At 32.9% G+C, this 21,998-nt stretch overlaps 1 protein-coding gene across 4 annotated transcripts; it reads right to left on the bottom strand.

The window, feature by feature from the left end:
• Nucleotides 1-1,522: 1,522 nt before the first annotated feature.
• On the bottom strand, nt 1,523-8,047 carry LOC108457743 (phosphoglucan phosphatase DSP4, amyloplastic). 4 transcript variants are annotated; one of them, XM_017756858.2, is made up of 14 exons: nt 7,896-8,047; nt 7,702-7,792; nt 7,544-7,588; nt 6,723-6,825; nt 6,358-6,434; nt 6,191-6,267; nt 5,932-6,012; nt 5,610-5,742; nt 5,411-5,470; nt 4,772-4,828; nt 3,752-3,847; nt 2,829-2,888; nt 2,231-2,338; nt 1,523-1,777 (listed from the first exon to the last, which is right to left on the bottom strand). In XM_017756858.2, the coding sequence occupies exons 1-14, from the start codon at nt 7,919-7,921 to the stop codon at nt 1,649-1,651; spliced, it is 1,143 nt and encodes a 380-aa protein (XP_017612347.1). In that variant the 5' UTR covers nt 7,922-8,047; the 3' UTR covers nt 1,523-1,648. The 4 variants fall into 4 exon arrangements, with proteins under 4 accessions (XP_017612347.1, XP_017612350.1, XP_017612348.1 ...); XM_017756861.2 differs by having other exon boundaries at nt 7,714-7,792; XM_017756859.2 differs by having other exon boundaries at nt 7,702-7,786; nt 7,896-8,038.
• Nucleotides 8,048-21,998: the final 13,951 nt, after the last annotated feature.

Raw genomic sequence — 21,998 nt, 5'->3', positions numbered from 1 at the left:
CGCACTCCAAACCTACAGGTTTTTCGAGCATTCTAAGACATATATATGACAAAGATAAGAAGATAGAGGAGAGCCATTATAGAATATTTAAGAAAACAATTCGGAAAATACCATTGAAGCCGACTCTAAAGAAGATTTCTGTTAAGATTGAAGATCTCATTTTGATTTCTTTGAAGTTTATTATAAGTTTCTTTATTTTTTGTGGTTATACTATCTTTGTTATCATGAACTAATTTTTCAAATACCTAAGAAGATGAACCCTAGGATGGATTTTGTTATAGACCATATTAAAAGTAGATCTAGCGTAATAGAGTGGAGTTGCATGCAATCCTAGAAATAGAACGACATAAATCTACTGGATTAGAGTCAAATCTAATAGGAGAATATACAGATCGAGTTAATGCGATAATAGGGGTTTTAATTAGAAAGAAATTTCAATTAATCAACCTAGAGTTAGTTGTTCTTAGTCTTGAAGAGAGATATTAACATAATATAGGGATTTCTACGGATCAAAATACTAAGTGAAGAAATTGCATAATTTAGATTGATAATGATAGATGAAGTCTAGGTGGATTCTTTCTTAGATATTGTCTTGCTTCTTGGTTGTTAATCGATTATTTTCCTGATTTGTTTTTTGTTATGTTTTTTAGTTAATTAATTTAGTTAATTTTAGTTTTAATCCATCACTCTAATTTTTCGGTTAAATAATAGAAAGACGGTAATTACTAGTACTTTTAGTCTTCGTGGGAACGATATCTATACTCACCGTAGCTATACTATTAATTGATAGGAGCACTTGACTTTGTCGAATTTTTAGTTGGTTTATGACAACATCATAGTACGTAATATATTAATTATTATCATATATTATTGTTTATTATTATAATTGTTGAAATATGCTCTAGGTCCCTATACTTTTTCTTATATTTGAAAGTTAGTCCTCCTATTATATTATATAATGCTATATCATATCATACAATATATTAATAATTTATATATATGCATCAATGATTGAATATTATAATATCATGTAAAACTATATCTATTATTATAATATATATTGTAATATTTATATATAATAGTAGTAAATTACATATTATTATTTATTATTATACTAGTTGAATAAAGAACTATAAAAGATCAAAACCTAAGCACAACTTCAGCCTTTTCTTTTTTTTTTTCACGTCCTTGACGGCCAACCACCTGCCGTCAGTGGTTGGTCGTCCTTCTCCCTGTTTTTGCTCTATTTTTTATGCCATTCTCTCGGTTTAATAACCTCTTTTGGGGCCTTGTTTGAGCTCTTTTCTCTTCTCCGGAGCAGAACTTTGTTGAGGAGAGTCCCGTGTGATGTTCCGACGTCGGTGGTCGATGAGAGTTTTGTTGTAGCTCTTGGTTGGTAGATGGGTCTATTTTCTTTTTCTTTTTATTATAATGAGTCTAAAGATCATGGTAATTCTTGAATATTATTTAAATAAATAGTGAAAGCCTCGTTAACTTGTGTCTCAAAATAAATAAAGGGGTGTTTATTTTTGAAGGTGGTATTTTGTGGGCAATTATTAAAGCCATCAATTTATTGTAGTAATTGTACAAGATAACAGTAGGATACAAGCTTATTTCAAACAAAATTTACATGTTTGCTTTTTCTATTCTATTCTTCAGTTAAGGATTCCAGAAACCGTCTAATCTTAATCCGTTCTTCTTTGGTAAGATCAGGATCGTCACTAGTCAACCTCTTCCGAACTTCTCCATTTGCGCTGTTTGGGTCACCGTTCACAACCTGCACCCATCACAAATATTAACTTCCACCTCACAAATTTATTCACAACTGATTCAGCTTTGTGAGCAATCTTCTTTCAAACTATCTAATAATGGTCCATTGGAGGTACCTCTGGAACTAATTTACACAATGTTGGGGCAGTTAAGTGTGCTCCATGTGGCTCTGACTCTTTATTTATCTCCAAATATCCATGTCTAACATTATGTCTAACACATGGGTAAATAAATCCATGATATATATGTTACTCCTAATTCTTTTTCTGGAAGTACCCTTGTCTGACATTCCTGTCTGGCAAATGGGTAACCTCCAAGAAAACTTAAAAAATCGTACTCGTACTCATACCCATACCCAATACTCACTCCCAAGTCTGATTAACATAAATGGTACATACATAATTGATAATACAAGATTGAGCTCCTCACTTGACAACCAAACTAGAAAGTAGAAACTTACATGAAGAAAATTGTTGACATGGCCATCTTTGTTAGGGGTTGTTACCAGTTCAAACTCATTGTAGGTCCATTCACCATCAACTATATATTTGTACTCATAGCGTCCTTCCTGTGAAAGAAACAAAAAACGAACCATTATCTTGTAATGTAGTCTACATATGTTATTGCTAAGAAAAACTATACTAATAATTTAGACCTGTACCAATCGTTTCGTTCCTAACACTAAAGTGAGAGTAAGAATTCTATGATATTTTCTATGAGCGTTAGACGCATGAATGAATGAAGCATTTAAATAGCTTAAATAAGAACTAGGATAGAAGTTCTGGTCCTGAAGACAAATGCATGCAAAATGGGAGACTTGATATAACTGAAACATAAATGCACAGGGATCTTAATCTTAAATCCATGAGTGGTCACTAGGCGAAATTTTCGTCCCAATAGGATACTCAGAATGAACATGGATAAGAGAAACATAAAAGAAAACAGGGCAAGAAAGCAATAAGTTGTAACAGGGAAAATGTAAGATACTGAATATATTTTTCAGCATCGAACAAATTAAAGACAAATTAAACACAGTCCAGCGAACAAAATATGATTACCGGAAGTTCTCTCTGAAGTGTCCATGAACCATTCTCTTTGTCAAACTTCAAAGGCATTCTCTGGATAAATAAGACAATATAGGTAGAATAATAAAAAAGCAGAAAGTGAATCAATTAATTAGTATTTCATCTTAACAAGAATGAATAATCCATTGAAATCTTCTCAAAACTTATTTCAACTTTGCATGTAAAGGGAATAAAAGCAAAAGAATTAACCACAATCTGCCTCATATGTAGAACACACTTCTGAATCCAATATAGAGGAAACAAAGAACTCTCTATATGCACAAAATCAGTTGGATATGACATGCAAGATTTAGGTTCAAAGCTACCATGAGGAATAGAGGCCTCACTTTGGATACCACATAATCCACTTGCTCTGTAAGAAAAGAGTGCTTGATTCAACTTATCTTGCCTACTGTAAACGAAGCTAACTATTTGTATCCTTTAGAAAAGAAAATCATCCAATCTTACTTTCTATAAATATAATAAGGTTATCTTTTTCAACATATAAAATAGCAACTATCTTGTAGTTATGCTATCCTTCATCATAACTGAAAGGAACAACTGTCTAGATTTAGAGAGAATACTATCCCTAAAAGCATATGATACATCTATTTAGAAAACAGCTGGAATATGCAAAGAGTGGTGAATATGTTTTCCTGGAGTCAATATTATTCAACTGAGAACTGTAAAAATATTTGTTTCCAACAGTCAAGTATCTTCACAGCTATGTTACTTGGGCTCGGGTGGCAGTGTTGGATATAAATGTCACCGACACGGTTATGTTCAGATTTTTCCAAATTTTTCTATGTATTTGAAGGATTGGCATTTTTTGCATCCTTGAACGAAGTCCGTGGCTTCTATAATTCTCAAGAACTAGAGTAGCTCAAATGTGCTAATAATGAATAGTGGATCATTACCTGGCCCCAACCTATATCAAGTCCAGAAACTTCCACTGTAGAGCACTTTCTGTCTTCCCATGACAAAGTGACAAGCTCCTTCTTGAGATCAGTGAGCTGTACATTGAGAAAATATGATAAATGAGTTTGTAAAAACTTCTCATTCAATATATAATGCTTGTCTAGGAAATTTTAAATATAATAATAACAACATCATGAAGCTTGTCTTCCAGTGACTACTGCAATGAACATTATATATATTACACACCAAATAATAAATAAATGTTTTTCAATGACTGCATGAGCTTATTCTTTAGAGAATGCTGCAATAAACATATTGTATTGAACACCAAAAGAGAGAATGCTTTACAATTTCATGAACTCAATGAAGCAGATAATAGAATAGCTTTTCTACATTTCTAACCTTCATATTAATCAATAACAATGCTGCTAAAGGGGAGAGAGAGAGAGAGAGGGAAGGGGAAAGATAAACCGAGAAAGTGCAATGCAAGTCCCATGGATTTATAGTTACCTCATTAGTTTTATTTGTCACTATCTTTAGCATGTACAGAGAAACAAAACAAATAAAATCATCAAGAATTCAATTACCCTTATAATCCTTAGATATATTTATTTCAACTGAAGTCACCAAAAAAATGCTCCATTGAAGAGCTAAGGCAAGAAAAATATTATATAGAAGCCAATCATTTGCAACCATATTCAATTTCAAGAATATGAATGACTTAAACCATACAAGAAAGCAAACGGATTAATGCCAAACAAGGACAAGAATTCTAACCAAATATTCAGGAGAAGGGCTTGCATGCTTCACATATTAAATATATATTAGCACTACCAAAATAAAAAGGAAACTAAAAATGTTTTCTGCACAATCAAGCAGCATTTATATGAAACTTGTAGCAAATAACAAGATCTACTCTTCATACAATAAACAAACAAATTCAAACATCCAAAATGAAAATAAAAACTTTTGGGTTCATGAATGATTATGCCTATCGTAATAGAAGGAAAACAACTCACAATATCAGCAGTAGCACTTTTGATGGCCTCCAATTTAGGGAAGCATGAGCGTTTGCTCTGAAAGAGGAGAAATGAAAAAATATATCAGAGATGTTATAAGATAACCTGCACACAGTTGCACACTATAACAATGCAAAACCCTCTTTAATCTTTAACAAAGAAAAAGAGAGAGGGAAAAAAGGAATAAGTCTAGAGGGGAAAAAAGGAATAAGTCTAGAGGTTACTATCCCACCAGTTTAATGTCTTCCAAAATTATTTCCAGAATTGACATAAACTAACTTCTAACCTGAAATTACTTCTATGATAGGGATCAGATTGGTGCCTGTTTCTTTGAAAGGAGGGACAAAAAATGAAGGGAGTGCTTATTGTTGTAACGGTAAAGCAAGCTGTTCAGACACCAAAACTTAGATCCTAGAATCTAGATTGGTGCCACTTAAATCAAGGAACTCTCAACCAAATGGCTGGCATTGCAAAAACAATCACAGTAATCACTGAATGTACTAGTTGATTGAGAAGCATCATTCTTATGAATATTTATTCAAGGATAAAGTCATCAACCCTAAAATGGTAGAAACAAATCCAGGCACCCAAAATTGAATTGACCCGAAAAGAAAAGCATGGAAACAAAGGCAAAGATACCAGCAGTTCTCTGTGAGCTTCGCTAAGTTTATAGCCTTGAACCCAGAACATGTAAGCCAACTGTAATTAGTAACAACAAAAATGTACAGATCAGTATTAAGATAAATTAGAGGAACAAAAACACAGCTCATTTCATCAAGGTTTAGCTATAAAATCTGTATGGAAAGACATTTCAGACAAATAAAAATAAGTTCAATACCGCAACAGCAGGAGCTCTTCCAAGTCCAGCGGTACAATGGATATATGTTACACCTCCATTCCGATTTACGGCCTTATGCAATATACTAACCACAGCCGGAAGCCTCATCCGTAAATCAAATGCATCGAAGTCCCTGCTTCATCCAATATCAACCCAACTAGATTAACAACAAAAAGGACTCCAAATCACTCGTTAATGTATTAGTGACACATAAAAATTGCTATGAAAACAAAATACTAATCACTAGTTTCACAAATAACTTTACAGATGTTGTTCACAGTGAAAACTTAATATAGTGTATCAGTCAATTTTGATGTCTGACCTTATTTGAGCACGTATGTGTTCAATATCACCACATTTCTTGGCATAATCTCGAATGGTGCCAATATCGACCCCAAAATATCTGGAAATTCTAGTAAAGGAAATACAGCACTTAATTCCTCAACCTTCTTGTCAATTACATGTTCAAATGTTACCAACAAATAATCATGCATGTGAAAATATGTAAGAGAAATTAGTTACTTTTGTTCTTCAAATCATAAATTTAGATAGAACTTCAATGACAATAGTGTCTAGGATACTCCAAATCTGGGTCTTGCTGCAAGCAAAATATCGTTTTAACTCCGATCTTTCGTAACTTGTCAACGTCTTCAGGAGTCTGTTGATTTAAAGAGAAAGAAAAATTTTAACTTGGGTGACCATTTAAGGGGAAATTTTCTACTATTATTCACTTAGAAATGAGAATTACCTGCAGACATGAGCCCACAATTAGGTCTGGACGGATAAAGTTGTAGTTCATTCCCAATTCATGCCTATAGGTCAAAACTGCAGAAAACCACATGAAGAAATGATTAAAAATGACTAAACAAAGAAAGCAACCAAACTATATAATAGAGTGACCACCAAAGCAAGAATACCACTACACCAGAATATTGAGTTATCATGTTGAGACTTCATATGAAGATCTGCCTGCTATTATGAGACATTACAGTAAGGTTTAGCTTATTTTTTGAATCTCGCATCAAAAGACATGAGTCTGAGCCCTGGACACGAAAAATGCACCTAAAAGCCATCCTCAAACTTAAAGCAAAAGCAACACACAAGTGAACTTACCAGCGCCCATAGCTTCTGTCATATCATGACTATATGTCTCAGATTTTTTCCCCTCTGAGTCAGAGTTACTCGTTTTCTCACTTGATGTCGAACCAGGAATTGCCTGTCAAAAAATAAATTAGCCAACAAATCTAGGTTCAAAGTCAATCAAGCAGCATGTTAAGCCGCATGCAGAGACACCTTTTTCATCATAATACCAATAATTCAATCATGTATGAACTACCAAAAGGTTATTGAACTTCCTGGTACATTTCGGTGCAACTGTCAAATGCTATACATGTTTTTAGAAAGAGTGTAGATCATTTTGGTTTAACGTGGTATATGATAAATGCAAATAAAAATTACTACATCCCCTGGTTTAAAATTTAATGCAGGTCAGTCTCAAGTTGCAACATTGGCATCGACGTTTTATCATTTATGATTATGATTATGAAAAGAATCTCAAACATATACAGCAGCTTAATCAATTATTTTTACTTAAAAAGATCTTTCCGTAAATTTCGTATTTCCTACCATAAAAAGTTTCTAATAATGACTTGTAAGTGAAACATGTTATTTACCTTGTTCCAATGGAAGAATACCATCCATCCATCCATCCACAAATACTAAAGAGTAAAGTATCAAAACGCAAAAAACACATAATATCTTAATCCAAGAAGAAAAGTTAAGGAACTGTCTCTTTAGAAAACTACAACAAATAGAGCAAAACAACGAAAAGAAATATTAGAATCTACCGCAAAACAACAAATCCCTGATGCTAATACTAAAATTCTAACGAAAGCCCAGGAAACGAATCCGAAATTCACAGATAATTAAGTTACCTTAACTACCATACTCCGCGGTACATTACTCGAGTTCATCCCGCCCTACATTAAATCACAAAATTCAACAAGCAAAGAACGAAAAGATAAATCCAGTGGATATCGATAATATGGAATGATAAAACTATACAACAAATTCAGGGATAAAGAGGTAAAACCTGGAAATGTACCATCATATTAAGGGAACAAGAAAGTAGTTTTCTTGGATTGCACTTGAAACCTTGAAATGGCAAGGCATAGGATCTGAAACTATTCCAAACAACAAACTTTTAGCAAGCTTTTTAGATTAGATTCTGAGACAAATAAAGATTGGATATTAAAAAGAATTGAAAAGAAAAGATTTTGATCAGACCTCGGAAGATTCTGAAGACAATTCATTGTGATGATCAGACGAGAAGAAAAGAGATCTTTGGAGATGACACCAAGAAAAAAATCTTAGTTACAGTTGTGATTTAGTTTTATTCAATTATTCATTTATTTTTGGTGGCTTTTATAGACAGTTTGTTGGTTTGGGAAATTTTAAAAAGAGTAATGATTTTTTAAAGAATCTCAAGTATGCCATTCGGACCGATCGGTCGGGTCCACATTCCTAGAATCGTAGATCTCCATCATTTATTTATGTGATAATGATTTGTTTTTTAATTTTTATAAAAAAAATTATTTTAATTTTTCATTTAATTTTTTATCTTTTTTTAATTTTTTTAATTTATATTTTTTGTCAAATCACTCAAAATGGAGAAAAAAATTTAGGTTTTTTTAACTTTGTTAATGTGGCATATAAGTGAATTATTAGGTGGATGACATGTTAATATTTAATTAACTAAATTTTGGTGTGGCAATCCACGTGTCTTCTATGTCAGTAAAGTTAACTTTTCTATCTATTTTAAGATAATTTAACATAATAAAAAAAACACAAATGGAAGGCTAAAATGACTTTTGTAAAGTTTGAGGGCCAAAAACTCTCATTATGCCTTCATTTATTATTGAGTTAAAGACGTTGCAATTTCATCCTCTAAGGTTACAAGTTTAGATAAAACGGGTTTGGTTCGATTTGAGTTAAGTTATGTTCCATACAGTCAAGTCTTTTCTATAAGAGTCGCAATATAGCTAAGTTTATTGTAAAATTCAGTTTTTTTTTAAAATATTTTCCGTAGCCTTTCTATAAGATTCAGTATATGAAGACTTTGTTAAGTAAGTCTATATCTATTAACCGCAGTGTTGTCTAAAGGGGTTTGTCGAGGCTAAAAACACGATCCCTGATATGAATATTGAAGGAAAAGCCATGACCATTCCACCCTCTGAAGAGAACTAAAGGAAGGTTATTACCCAATGGGGTTCCCTGCATGTCCCACGATGATGATGGGCAAACCTCACATAACGTAAGTTAGGCAAATCTATATAGTAAACATGTTATGAAAGAAAAGCCTTTGTGGCGTAATATGAAAAAAAAGTCTTTGTGGCATTGTAATAGCCCAAATCTACCCGGGCCTTAAAACCAAAAAAATAATAAATGAATAAATAAATATTTATTTTAAAAGTCCATTAAAGAGTCCATGTACAAAAAAAAAAAAACACTTAACCCCATAACCCATTACAGAGCCCAAACAGTTGCGGCCCAAACATTTAAGCTTCAAACCCGACAACCCATTATACCCAAGCCCAGATTTAAACACTCAGACCCATCTACGCCGGATGATCCAATATCCTTGACCTAAGGATACACAGGGCCCAAAAGGCCCAAAGCAGTAAACGGATCAGGAAACCCTAGGGTTTCCTGAGAAGTTAGGCACCGCAAAGGGGGATTCTAGATGCTTTGAGGTTCCAAATGTCACGACTTTTCAGGTCCAATGGCCCAATCGTCGCCTTCATCAGTGCGCCGTGACTCCTCGACTTCGCCACCATGCATCGCGCCACCATCGGCGCCCGAATCACGCCAGAATTGTCATGCGCTACAATCCAACACTGGCCCCATCAGCGCGCAGTCATTGGTGCTCGAACGAAATCCTCGCGATTCGCCTGCAAGAAAAGGAAAGAAAATCACAACAGACATGCGAAGCGAATACGAAAAGAAATCAGAGATTTCTTTCCAAAACTTGTAGTGGTTTATCGAGGCTACAAAGCTTTCTTTTCAAGCTGTAGAAAGGACTTACACAAGAAAAACTTACACACGCATAGAGAAAAAAAACACCAGAGAGATATACCAAAAATACTGTACACAGAATATTTTTGCAATAATACACCAGAGATTTTTACAGGAAACGAAGGTGATATATTTTTTTTTTAATTTCTGTTTCATTCTCTTTATCACAAGTTCATGCATATAATACATTGAAAAACAGAGGAGAAAGATGTACCTTTAGATTCGTTGCAAAAAGCGAAGCTTTTCGGATTCCGACCACCGTGTGTGGCAGAGTTGGTGATGCGCATGGGGCTGAACACGGAGGTCCGATGAACGAAGCGGATCGGCCCAGGGCCGGAGCTCAGAGAACTGGGAAATTTCAGAGGGTTTTTTTTTTTTACTTTTTTACAGGGGGTTAAAATGATTTTTTTGAAGTTGAAGTTCGGATTATATAGGAGAAGGATGCGACGTCGTTTTGGGGTGACCGTTCAGTGACCAAAACGGTGTCGTTTCAATGCCTAAGATCCGCGCGTTGAACCGTGACCCGGGAAGGATCCACGTGTTTCCGACAAAAGGGTTATTTGTGCAATTGATCCCTTCGCATTTTCAACATTTGCAATTTCATTTTATCGTATTTATAATTTGCTCCTAATATTTTATGCTTGTTTCAATTTATTCCTAACAGCTTCTTTAAGGTTTATCCAAGGAACGACGTCGTTTTAAATAGGATGGTTTAATTACCCTATGAGTCCCTCACATTTTGCGTGCGTGTCTTTGGGGTCCCTAATTTATTTTATTTTTTTAAATTTCGCCCCTGTAGATTCTAAAAAATTTAAAATTAGCCCTATGTTTTATTTTTATAATGATTTATTTTATTTTCTTATATTATATGTTATAATTATTTTATTATATGTTATTTATTTTATATATTATTATTACATATTATGTATTATACATTTTATATATATTTTATTATTTTATATTATTATTTATATACATATATTATTATCCTTAACTATTATATTTTATTAATTAATTACTTATATACTATATATTGTAATTTTAATCCTATATACTTTTATATTATATATTATATAATTATTTTATTTACTATGTATATTATTTATTTTATATATATTTTTAAAATATTATATTTGTATTATATGTTTATTATATTATTAATTACTTATTTTTATGCATTATTTTATTCTAAATTATTTTTAAAATTACTTTATTATATATTAATTCTTTTATATTTTTATTATTTAAATACCAAAGGTTGATTTAAAATTATTATTAAGTGACGTTTTTATTTTAGAGTTGATATATACATATTGCTATTATTACTATTTTTTATCATGATTTTTGTATGTACATTTATATATTAAATTGTATATCATGCATCATTTTGTTCAATAAATTTGTTTAAATATATGTTGAATCACCATTTTGTATGATTATTTTGCTTATTTATTTTTCATGCAAGTTATATATTTTGTATATATGTTTTATGTTTAAGATTTGCCATGTCTATTAATTAATATATGATTCATGTATATCATTATGTTGTGTGTATTTATGCTCTTATTTGCCTATTATTTGCTTTAGCTTAATTATTTTATTACATGCATAATTATTATGTTATTTATTCTTCTTCTTATATATTATTCATGTTAAGCATGGAAATGTTAGATTATTTTTTTTGCATATTGCCTTAGTATTAATGTTCCATAATATTAAATATGACATGTCATCCTCATACATCGATTTAAAACAATATTCAAAAGTTTTATAAAAATAAAGGCAATACTTGATGTTCGGAAGCTTCGAGAAAGGTAGTGCCCTAACTTATTGGGTTGCGACTTTTCTCGATGAGTTCGAATAGTCAAGCAACCTCCTAAGTGTTTTTTGAAGTTTTCAAAATACAAACAACTATTTTGGGATTTCAAAGCGTTGTGTCCTAACTTACTGGATATAGCTTTTTGTTGATTCGAGATAGAAATTTTCGAAAGACGTAGTTTCGAAGGTTTTAAAATGTTGTGTTCTAACTTATTGGATGTGACGTTTTAACTCGTTTGAAATAAGTGAGCCTTAATTTTCAAAATTAAGACATTCTAATTAAAAGAGGATTACATCTTAAAACTTTCTAATTTCCGACATTTAAGACACTTGATAATCAATTAGGTACCAATTTTTGGGCGTTACGAGGGTGCTAACCCTTCCTCGTACGTAACCGACTCCGAACCCATTTTTTTTTAACTTTTGTAGACCAAAATTAATGTTTTTAAAACAAAACATTTTATAAGGTGATCCAATCACACCTAAAAAGATTGGTGGCTACTCCCGTTTTCGTTTTTCTTAAAGTCGATTCCCATTTTCCAACACCTCGATTTAAAAAAAGGGTTTCGACAGGCATAATATAAAGAAAGAAAGCCTAAAGAAAAGCATTTGCGGCTTAATAAGAAAGAAAAGTCATTGCGACGTAATATGAAAGAAAGCCTTTGTGGCGTAATATGAAAGAAAGCCTTTGTGGCGTAATATGAAAGAATGTCATTGTGGCAAACTTCGTAAGGAACGCCTTCGTGCTGCACTCTTAAGAACCGCCTTTGTGGCAAACAATGAATCAATAGCCTGTGTGGTAGTTCTGATATGAAAGCTTTTGTGGAGAAAACCTGAAAGAACGACGTACATGGAGAAATTTGAAAGCATGCCCTTGTGACGTATCCTAATAAGGCTCGTAATGGCATAACATAAAGGAATGATTCTTGGCGAGTTCTGTATTAAATTGCTTTGGAGCATTCAGCATGGCTTGTAAATGTGATTAGAAAGATTAGTAAGGCACAATGTCTCTATAGACTACGGTAAAGTGTTTTATGAGACCATGATTCAACTGTGAATAATGAAGTGATGGGATATAAAAAAGGTGTTGGGTAAACATAAAATAAACGTATTCTGAATAAGGATTTTTCTAACTAAATATCAGAAGGAATGTACCTATTATCTATATATGTGATCAAACATAGATTGTGGAATGATGGCTTAAAGTTACATATACAAGAGTAACAATGTTTCGGTCATATGGACCTCTGTAAAAGAAATGGGTAAAGACTTATGAAAGATCAAATTGAGAGAGGTAAGTGTCATATCGAAGATGTTGATGGGTAAGAAATGAGCTTTGAGCAAGGTATGGTATCTGACATGTAAATGAGAATAGAAATTAAGAGAGTATTCGCCGATGACTAAATTGAAGGTTCAAAATGATATGATCATCTAAATAAGTTACTTGTTGAGTTGTGTAGAAATGACATAGGTAAACGATGTTTTCCTCACTAAGTTCTTATGAACTTATATGGGTGTGTGTTTTGTTACAGGCGAATTGATATGAGTTTGCTTCAAGAGGATGATGCTAGGGCTACGCCTAAGGAGTGGCATATTAGGCTATTATGCATATAGAGTAAGTTGGCGGCATATTAGGATCTAACATCCTTGATCCAAGGGATTTGTTACAATCAATTCTGTAACACCCATCGCCCGACCCTATTGTTGGGTCCGAGCTATAAGTTACTACATTTGCTATCGGAGCAACTACAATCAATCAAACATCGAACAATCATTTATAAATGCAATCTAACTCCAAACACATTCAATTCATGTTAACCAATCAAATCTGAGACTTAATTGAGCTTAAAAAAGTTTTTTTTCAACTCGAGCACGAAATAGGACCAAATTGTAAAGTTAAAACTTCAAAGGCAATGTTGTGACATCATCTCTTCCATGTCGTGACATCGCCAAACAATTTATCACGTTACGACGTCAAGCCACTCAACATCACGACGTCACATATTATTGGCTAGCGTTACAACGAGGAAAAATTATCGTCGAGACAAGAACTCTGCTTTTGGAAAAAATGAACCATTTGGTACCAATTTCAATGCTCTAACAATAACCATTCAAGGATGCATTACATACCATTTCCAAATGACTTAAAACTACCCTAAAACATATCAAATAGGTTCAAACATACCATTTCAACTCATATTATCATTTCATCAATTATGTTTAAACATTTCAATATCATAAACCAAAACCAAGAAAATCATTCTAATACCTATCTTTACCTATGATATGCCATATTGAATCATACCATTTCACCTTAGTTTCAAACACATATGTTCATTTTACAACTTAATGGCTTTTAGGCTTTGAACATGAATGAAATTAACCAATACATATCTCAAACATATAGTCAAACTTACCATTTTAACTAGCCATCATTTTAGCCATTCAACTTACCTCATCTTACCAATGTAATATACTAAGTTAAATTATGTTCATATTCCAACTACTCTCGTGTATCAAACATTGGCAAATCATGCTCTAACCAACTCACTTACCATGTACAACATCTGAATCATTACGTGCCAATTTTATTACCATATTCAACTCATCGAGACTTTTAAACATTAAAATATGTACCAAGCCACCTATATACATGTCACAACCCTAGGTTCAAAATGATAAAACATCTACCAATTCAATGATAGAATAGTGTGAGCTTCGAGTCGATCCAACTTGACGCATTCCGCAAGGTAACGATCTACAAGGGAAAGGGAAAACAAATAGGGTAAACATATAGCATGCTTAGTAAGTTCATGAGCATTAAACAAAAAACTTACCTTAGCTTTCAGTTAAATACATTAGGCTACCACAATGTTGGCATAGTTTAGCTAAACATGACAATTCACAACATTAACAAAGTGAGTATTATACCACAATCAAACCATATGATGCTATAAGTGATTAATATGCTAGTTCATGACATATTAGATAACAATTTCAAATTTATACTTATTCAGGGGATAATTCCATCACATACATTTCAACTTTTATTTTTCTAATTGACATTATGTTCTTTTATTCTCAATTCAATTTCTCGTCTCGTATACTCTGTTTCGCCCAATGAACCTTAGTAAACAGACTCAGATACACAAGTATCTACATCACACTAGTTGCACGTCTAAGCTAAGTACGTTCGTGTCAGGTTACTCGTTCAGGCTAAAACTTTAAAAAGACACTTCCAATTGCTTGTCCAAGCTGAGTATATATACATATAAGGTTACTTATCTAGACTAAACATTAAAAATGATAGTAGAATACTTGTTTGAGCTAAATTTGTGTCACATGTATCTTTGAGTCCGCAACAAATGTTGGACCTCAGTAATCATCTGTGATCAAACTCGTACTAGCGCGCACAAAACCTATTGACATGTCAATCATATCCTAACCTTTACTAAGTTCAAAGGGGCTTCTATTACACAAATTAACATTTCTTTACAATTTAGTCCAAATATCACCTTTGAATCAATTCACAATTAATCATATATAATTACAAACCAAGTATACAACTATCTATATAAGTAAATATTATATGAACTTAACTTGTCAAAACAACAAACAAGTTGAATCTTCAAGGACTAATCGATAATTTTGGCTTTTCTTTGATTATCTCTGATTTGATCCAATTCTCAATTTATACAATTATTTTAAACAATTCATCAATACCAAACATTTTCATTTTATGCCATGATATGTATGAACCCATATAATTTTTTCGATACCGCTAATTTTTTACATTTTATTCAATTTAGTCACTAAAATTGAAATAGTAAAAACTTTCAATTTTGAGCTTCGATTTGAAAATCAGCCTTAATTAAAATCATTATAGACCCTTTACTATTTGTTTTTACTAAAATTTCTCCTCAATTTCACAATTTATACATTTTAGTCCTTATGTTTAAAACTAACAATTAAACTTTACAATCTAGTCCTTTTTTCATAATCTAAGCTTAAAATCTATCAATTTAACACCAATTTCTTTAAGAAATCAACAATGGAAATTTCAAAAACTTTAAAAATTTTACAAATTGGTACATGTGCTAGCTAAATCAAGCTCTCATGACCTCAAAAACATAAAAATCACAAGAAAAGGACTTGATTGGGCTTACCAATTTGAGGACCAATTGAAAAACTTCAAAAAGGGTTTTTCTTTCTTTAACATATGACATGAAGAAAGAATGAAAGAAGAAAGATGACAAAAATCCACTAATTCATCCTTTTATACTTTAATTAAAACTTAATTAAACTTAATCAAAATTATTCAAAATTAGTGGATTTTAACATCATTCCCCACTAATTGATGAAACAAAATGGTTTATTTACCATTTTGAACCTTTAGATATTTAAAAATCTATAGTGATAAGATTTCTACAATTTAGTCCCTGGACCTAAATTAAGCAATTAATAGACAAAATTGAAAGGCCAAACTTTAATATATTTAATATTTACGGACCCGATTTACAAAAATGGGGTTCCGAAACCACCTTTTCTATCACCACTAAAATCAAGCTATTATAGATTCGATCTGATCCAATCCTTAAGTTATGTTTCTCCAAGTGAATTGATCTTCTTTGATTGGCTTAAATCATTCGACTATATCAATAAGGCTCAAATATTTATTTCAATAAATTATCAATCTTTCAAATAAGACAAATTGCTCTCTATTGTAGTGATGACGAAAGTGAGAACTTTCGTTCGCACGTTACATTTGCCTCAATATTGCAAAAAAGGGGAATCATGTCTTCTGATAATGTGCATTTGAGATAAATGGTCCATATCTAGTATCCATATGCATTGTACTAGGCAAGTGCTATGTTATTAGCATTTATCCAAACTCGATGAGTATAAGACAAGCTTATTTTTATCTTTTTTAAAAATATATTTGGTGGATTAAACATTTCTATTGTATAAAAATATTTTAACTTTTAGGAACTTGGATATTTTGAAAAAAAAGTTAAATGGGGGAGTTTAGCACTAAACTTTAGTTGGGAATTGAAATGTGTTTGATTAATCTTTGTTATTTCAATTTTTATTATACTTCAATTTAATTTTGAATTTTGTTACTTTTGTTTGGTTACATTTGTCACTAAAAACTGTTTTTTAATTGAATATTTCCAATTAATTTTTATTTTGAAAATTTTGAAATAAAATTGAATTTTATTTTTAAAGTTATAATAATTCCAAGTGTTAATATGTAATTTGTCCTTTAAACTTGTTCGAATTATTTAATTAGCACCTAAACTTATATTCCGTCACCAAAGTTGGTACCTAGCACTAACACCATTAGTTTGTACTGACGTGACACTAATGACCAATTAAATGGTGACACATAACAGCATCTCAATGTGGCACATATCAAACATAAAATTAAAAATTAAAAATGTTAGAATTAAGTGACCCAAATTCTTATTTAAATAAAATACGATGGAAAATAAAATAAAAGTAAAATCCATATAGAACTAGACTTCTTTTATTTTATTTTAGAATAAGGTTTTTAAACCTTATTAAACTCCATCTATTTTATATTGATTAGATAAGGTGTTTCAATCCTACTAGAATATGGCTTTGCAAGCCTATAAATAGACATAGTCTATTCCTCTTGTATTTGAGTAAAATTTTTCGACATAGTGAATTTTCTTCTCCTCCGCCCGTGGTTTTTTTCCGAAAGGGTTTCCACGTAAAATTTTTGTGTTCTTTATTTTTATTTATTTTATTCTATTTTATTTTTCACAAATTGGTATCGAGCTTCCGGTTATTCATCTCGATCACGGTAATGGCGTCTTTAAAGTATGAAATTCATTGTTGATCGCAACACCGATTTGCGTTGTGGCAAATTAAGATGCAAGCGCTTCTTGCACAAATGGATCTAGAGGATGCCCCTGCTAGGATAGATAAGATGCCTTCGACATTAAGATGAAGAGAAGAAGCGTAAGGATCGAAGGCATTAACACAATTACATCTGCATTTGTCCAACGAAATTTTGCGGGATGTGATGAAAGAGAAAACCGCCACGCATTATGGAAGAGGCTAGAAATATGTATGTCGAAAACTCTAACAAGCAAGTTGCATATGAAGCGGCGTCTTTATGCTCATCGTTTGGAGGAAGGTGCGTCAGACACGAACACTTAACAGTGTTTAAAGAAATTCTCTCAAACTTGGAGGCCATGGAGGTTCAAGATGATAAGGAAGATCTAGGGTTGATTCTACTTTGTTCGTTGCCCTGCCTTATTCAACCTTTAGAGACACGATTTTATATAGCCGCGAGTCTCTCACAGTTGATGAGGTTTATGATTCTTTAACCTCGTATGATAAGATGAAGCATCTTGTGGTTAAACCCAACTCTCGTGGAGAGGGTCTCATTGTTCGTGGGAGACAAGACCGAATGTTGATGATGATCGTGGTAGAACACGAGAACGGAATCCTCGTGGTAAATCTAAGGGTAGATCGAAATCTTCAAACAGAGGTAAAACTTGCAACTTCGCAAGAAGAAAGGGCACATTAAACTGAAAAGCTATAAGCTACAAAATAAGATTAAAAGGAGGTCTGCGAATCAAAAGGAAAACAAATGTAAAAATTCGGTGAAGTCGATGTTGTAGAAGACTACAGCGATGGTGAACTTCTAGTTGCTTCATCAATGATTCTAAAGTAAGCGAGGAGTGGATACTTGATTCAGCTGCACCTTCCACATGAGTCCCAATCGGGATTGGTTTACAACTTATGAAACAAGATCTCAAGGTGTTGTTTTGATGGGAAATAATGCTTCATGTAAAATCGCAGTGTTGGAACAATTAAAGTTAAGATGTTTGATGGAGTTGTCGAACACTTAGTGACGCGGCATGTTCCGAATTGAAAAGAAATTTAATTTCGTTGAGTACTCTTGATTCAAAAGGGTACAAATACACAAATGAAAGTGGGGTTTTAAAGATTTCAAAGGGTCCCTTGTTGTGATGAAAGGGCAAAGAAAGATTGCCAAGTTATATGTTTTATGTGGTTCTATCATATCGGTGATGCAATTGCCGCTTCTCTTCCTTGTCGATGATGATATTACTAAACTTTGGCATATGCGCCTAGGGCATATGAGTGAGAATGGCATGGCGTAATTAAGCAAAAGAGGACTTCTTAATGGGCAAGGAATTTGCAAACTGAATTTCTGTGAGCACTGTGTTCTTGGGAAGCAAAAGAGAGTTCGATTCACTAGAGGAATCCATAACACGAAGGAAACGTTGGAGTATATCCATTCTGATCTGTGGGGGCCGTCCAGAGTGCCTTCGAGAGGTGGAGCTAATTATATGCTAACCTTTATTGATGATTTTTCCAGAAAAGTTTGGGCGTTCTTCCTGAAGCAGAAAAGCGATGTGTTTTCCACATTTAAGTCTTGGAAAATTATGATTGAAAAACAGACGGGAAAACAGATAAAATACCTCCGCATGCATAATGGCTTAGAGTTCGCTCGATGAGTTTAATAGATTGTGCAAGTCGAAGGGATCATGAGACACTTGACGATTCGTCATACTCCACAAAAAAACGGCGTTGCAGTAACTAATGAACAGAACGATCATGGAGAAGGTTCGATGTATGTTGTCAAATGCCAACTTACAAGTCATTTTGGGCGTAAGCGACCTCATCTGCATGTTTTTGATCAACCGATCTCCATCCGTTGCCATTGAGAAAAGACTCCACAAGAGGTATGGTCCGTAATCCCGCTAATTATTCGATTTAAAGATTTTTGGGTGTTCTGCGATGCTCATGTTGATAATGGAAAATTGGAACCGAGATCCATTAAATGCGTTTTCTTAGTTATAAAGTGGTGTAAAAGGCTATAAGTTATGGTGTCCCGAAAATAGAAAAGTTGTGATTAGCAGAGATGTTGTTTTGATGAAACCGCTATGCTACCTAACTTATCTCTTAAAGACTCTTCCAATAAAGAAAACCAAAAGGGTGGAGCATCGATTAATACGTAATCAACTCCTCAAGCCAAGACAAAAATTGAGAATAGAGTTGCTTCTTCACCGCAATACTCTATCGCCAAAAACAGACAAGAAGAGAAATTAAACCTCCAAAGAAGTATGCCGAGGTTGATCTAGTTGCTTATGCTTTAAATGTGGTGAAGATATAGATGCGAATCAAGAGCCATTTAATTATTCTCGAGGCGATTAGTGTGAAGACTCGTAAAAGTGGATGTTTGCTATGCAAGAGGAGATGGAATCACTCCACAAAAACAGTAACATGGGATCTTGTAAAACTTCCTAAAGGTAAAAAGGCTGTTCGTTGTAAATGGGTGTTTAAAAGAAAGAAGGACTCCAGGAGTTGAAGAACCCAGATATAAAGCAAGGCTTGTTGCAAAGGGTTACAATCAAATTCCAGGAGTGGACTTCACAGATGTGTTCTCTCCAGTTGTTAAGCATAGTTCGATTCGAGCTTTGCTTAGTATTGTTGCCATGCATGATTTGGAGCTTGAGCGTTAGATGTAAAACCGCATTTTGCATGGAGAACTTGAGGAAGATATTTACATGCAACAACCAGAGGGTTTTATAGTCTCGAAAAAGAGGACTATGTTTGCTTGTCAAAAAGTCCCTTTACGGTTTGAAACAACACCAAGACAAAGGGTACAAGAGGTTTGATTCCTTTATGACTTCTCATGATTTCAAAAGAAGTAGTTTTGACAGTTGTGTCTACTTTAAGAAAAATAAATGATGGTTCTTTTGTGTATCTACTTTTTATGTTGATGACATGTTGATAGCAAAGAAAAGATAAAAGAGAGATAAGAAAGGTTAAAGCCCAACTAAGTGAAGAATTTGAGATGAAAGATTTAGGACCAGCAAAGAAGATACTTGGTATGGAGATTCTCGAGATAGAAAAGCAAGTAAATTGTACCTAAGTCGGAAGGGTACATTGAGAAAGTTCTTTGCAGTTCAATATGCAGAGTGCTAAGCCTGTTAGTACTCCTTTAGCGACCATTTCGACTTTCATCGGCCTTATCTCCTCAATCGATAATGAGATTGAGTACATGTCACATGTTCCATACTCTAGTGCAAGAGGATCTCTCATGTATGCTATGGTTTGTTCACGCCCGATTTATCATATGCGATCAAGTCAGCTTAGCGATACATGGCGAATCTCGTAAAGAACACCGGAAAGCGCTTCAATGGATTTTAAGATACTTACGAGGCACTACTAATGTTTGCTTACAGTTTGGAAGAACTAAAGATGGAGTTATAGGGTATGTTGATGCTGATTTTGCTGGAGACCTTGATAGAAGAAGATCTCTCACGAGTTACGTCTTTACAATCGGAGGTTGTGCAATTAGTTGGAAAGCCACTTTGCAAACTACGACCGCTTTGTCTACCAATCGAAGTTTGAGTACATGGCGATTATCGAGGCTTGTAAAGAAGCTATTTGGTTGAAGGACTATTTAGTGAACTCAATGAAGACCTTCAAATCAGACACAGATTTTGTGACAATCAGTGCCATCTTTCTTACAAAAGATCAAATGTTTCATGAGAGAACAAAACACATTGATATTCGGTATCATTTTGTTCGTGATATTATTGCTCGTGGTGATATTGTTGTGAGCAAAATTAGCACTCATGAAAATCCTGCAGATATGATGACTAAGTCACTTCCTATAACCAAGTTTGAGCATTGCTTAGACTTGGTTGGTGTTCATTGTTGAAGTTAAACCCTTAAGGGTTTTTGGAAGAGGTGAAGAACTTGTTTATTGAAAGTTCGCGATGAAGAACTTGTTCATTGAGAATTTGTGTCAAGGTGGAGATTGTTAGAATTAAGTGACCCAAATTCTTATTTAAATAAAATACGATGGAAAATAAAATAAAAGTAAAATCCATATAGAACTAGACTTCTTTTATTTTATTTTAGAATAAGGTTTTAAACCTTATTAAACTCCATCTATTTTATATTGATTAGGATAAGGTGTTTCAATCCTACTAGAATATGGCTTTGCAAGCCTATAAATAGACATAGTCTATTCCTCTTGTATTTGAGTAAAAATTTTTCGACATAGTGAATTTTCTTCTCCTCTCGCTAGTAGTTTTTTTCCGAAAGGGTTTCACGTAAAATTTTTGTGTTCTTTATTTTTATTTATTTTATTCTATTTTATTTTTCACAAAAAATCTTTTAAAATGTATAAATTAATAAAAAAGTATATTTCTTAGTCACATCAAGAATGGTCCTAGACAAATGGTTGTCCAAATACATTTGAATCTAGACATCCTTTTGTTCATATTAATTCTAGAATTATTTTTAACAAGTTTCTATATTTTTTTAAATAAAATATAAGTTTTAGGTTATTTTATTTTCAAATATATAAAATATAAAAATATATACAATTAAAAATATATAGAAAACAAATAATATTTTAAAAATATAAAAATTACGATATATAATATATATAAATAAAAAATCTAAAATTTTATAAATCTA

This window comes from Gossypium arboreum, chromosome 4 (genome assembly GCF_025698485.1).
Source record: "Gossypium arboreum isolate Shixiya-1 chromosome 4, ASM2569848v2, whole genome shotgun sequence".
In the NCBI taxonomy this organism is placed as follows: Eukaryota; Viridiplantae; Streptophyta; class Magnoliopsida; order Malvales; family Malvaceae; genus Gossypium; species Gossypium arboreum.
The sequence above is the reverse complement of the archived record's forward strand: the minus strand, read 5'-3'. Positions and strand labels throughout refer to the sequence as shown.

What these genes read in the sequence shown, in the direction of transcription:
- LOC108457743 (XM_017756858.2), bottom strand. Translation starts at nt 7,921, where the DNA reads ATGAATTGTCTTCAGAATCTTCCGAG. An exon ending in CAGCAAGACCCAGATTTGGA is followed by an intron (nt 6,013 to 6,190) that starts GTATCCTAGACA and finishes TAGAATTTCCAG; the next exon opens with ATATTTTGGGGTCGATATTG. An exon ending in CACATACGTGCTCAAATAAG is followed by an intron (nt 5,743 to 5,931) that starts GTCAGACATCAA and finishes TGGATGAAGCAG; the next exon opens with GGACTTCGATGCATTTGATT.